The sequence below is a fragment of the Colobus angolensis genome, unplaced genomic scaffold (assembly GCF_000951035.1).
Source record: "Colobus angolensis palliatus isolate OR3802 unplaced genomic scaffold, Cang.pa_1.0 Scaffold66, whole genome shotgun sequence".
NCBI lineage: Eukaryota > Metazoa > Chordata > Mammalia > Primates > Cercopithecidae > Colobus > Colobus angolensis.
Window position 1 is genome coordinate 1461658 of NW_012120265.1, and position 1820 is coordinate 1463477.

The window sequence follows — 1820 nt, forward strand, 5'->3', positions numbered from 1 at the left end:
AAAAAAAAAAAAAAAAAAAAAAGGACATCTTTAAGAGACACTTAAGTGAACTGTGCCAGGTGTGGTGACTCACGCCTGTAATCCTAACATTTTGGGAGGCTGAGGCAGGTGGACCACTTGAGTCCAGAAGTTTGAGACCAGTCTGGGCAATATAGGAAGACCCCGTGTCTACAAAAAATACAAAAATTAGCCAGGCATGGTGGTGGCATGTGCCTGTGGGCCCAGCTACTCTGGAGACTGAGGCGAGAGGGTCGCTTGAGCACAGGAGTTCTAGGCTGCAGCAAGCCATGATCGTGCCACTGCACTCCAGCCTGAGCGACAGAGCAAGACCCTGTCTCTAAAAAAAAAAAAAGGAAAAAGAAATGGAGTCCAGGTGATGGACTGGTAGGAGGGACAGTGTTGGGGGCCTGAGGAAGGAATCAAGGATGAAGCTTCAATGCCCCCCAAGTCTCTGCTCACCCCTGCCAGACCTCCCCATCCTCTAAGACCTTGGCATCTGCCCCCTGCCCCAGCACTGACCCCAGAGACAGTCTGGGAGTGCCTGTCCAGCTCTGTCTCCCAGCCTGGGGACACCTAGGAGCTGGGCCAGGGCTGTATCCTCTCTGGGGTCCAGCCTCACCTGGCACAGGGTAGGCACAGTGGTGGGGGTGTGTGTGGCACCAGGAACTAGATGCCCCATCCCTGCCCATCCCCCTGTTCCAGCCCCTATACACGGTGACTGCTGGCCGGTCCTGCCAGATGTCTGCCCTGCCGCTCTCCTCCAAGATGAGCTATGATTTTCTTTCTCCCACACCCCACAACCTACCCCCGGGGCTGTCCCCACAGCCTCTACAGAAACCACTGGCTCTGGGCAACATTGGCCCCAAGGGAGTGGGGAGGACGCAGGTGCAGCATGGGGTGGGGCCGGGGTGGGGCCTCTGAACCCACTGCGTCCAAGCCTCTCACCCGCCATCCAGGTGCCCCTGAACCGAGGAACGCAGGCGGTGGTCGTAGGGAGGGGAAGGGGAGCCCCAGGAGACAGCAGCAGCATGGGCGGGAGACCCTCAAGCCCTCTGGACAAGCAGCAGCGGCAGCACCTAAGGGGTGAGCAGCCGGGGTGGGAACGGGGTGGGAGTCCGGGTGAGCGGGGGCTCCAGCCATTGGGTCCACATGCTCCATGCAGCAGATGGGGTTGGAGTTCAGACCTAGGACTGTCAAACACACAGGATGCCTTCTTAATGTAAATTTCTCACAATGAATCTTTTGTTATTGTTGAGGCAGGATCTTGTCTGTTGCCCAAGCTGGAGTGCAGTGGTATGATCATGGCTCACTTCACCCTTGGCCTCCTGGGCTCAAGCGATTCTCCCGCCTCCACCTCCCAAGTAGCTGGGACCACAGGCGTGCACCACTATGCCCAGCTAATTATTTTATTTTTTTATTACTATTATTTTTTAATAGGGACAGGGTGTCCCTATGTTGTCCAGTTTGCTTTTGAACTTGTGGGCTTGAGTGATCCTCTCCCTTTAGCCCGAATAGCTGGGACCGCAGGCGTGCACCACCATACCTGGCTAATTTTTTTATTTTTGTTTTTGTAGAAACAGGGTCTCACTATGTTGCCCAGGCTGGTCTTGAACTCCTGAGCTCAAGCGATCCTCCCACATCAACCTCCCAAAATGCTGGGATTACAGGCGAGAGCCACTGTGCCTGGCCTGCATCTTATTTTTAGTATAAGTATATCCCAAATTTTGCATAGTGCACACTTATGCTGAAAACCGATCACCCCTTTATCTTTTTTTTTTTTTTTTGAGACGGAGTCTCCCTCTGTTGCCCAGGCTAGAGTG

At 54.2% G+C, this 1820-nt stretch overlaps 1 protein-coding gene across 1 annotated transcript in view; it reads left to right on the forward strand.

Moving 5' to 3' along the window:
* Positions 1-932: 932 nt before the first annotated feature.
* Positions 933-1820, forward strand: part of FAM129C (family with sequence similarity 129, member C) — a 34616-nt gene continuing 33728 nt past the window's right edge. Inside the window, 2 exon segments of the mRNA XM_011925905.1 lie at positions 933-1096; positions 1464-1478. Coding sequence (XP_011781295.1) covers positions 1029-1096; positions 1464-1478 — 83 coding nt within the window. The 5' untranslated portion in view covers positions 933-1028.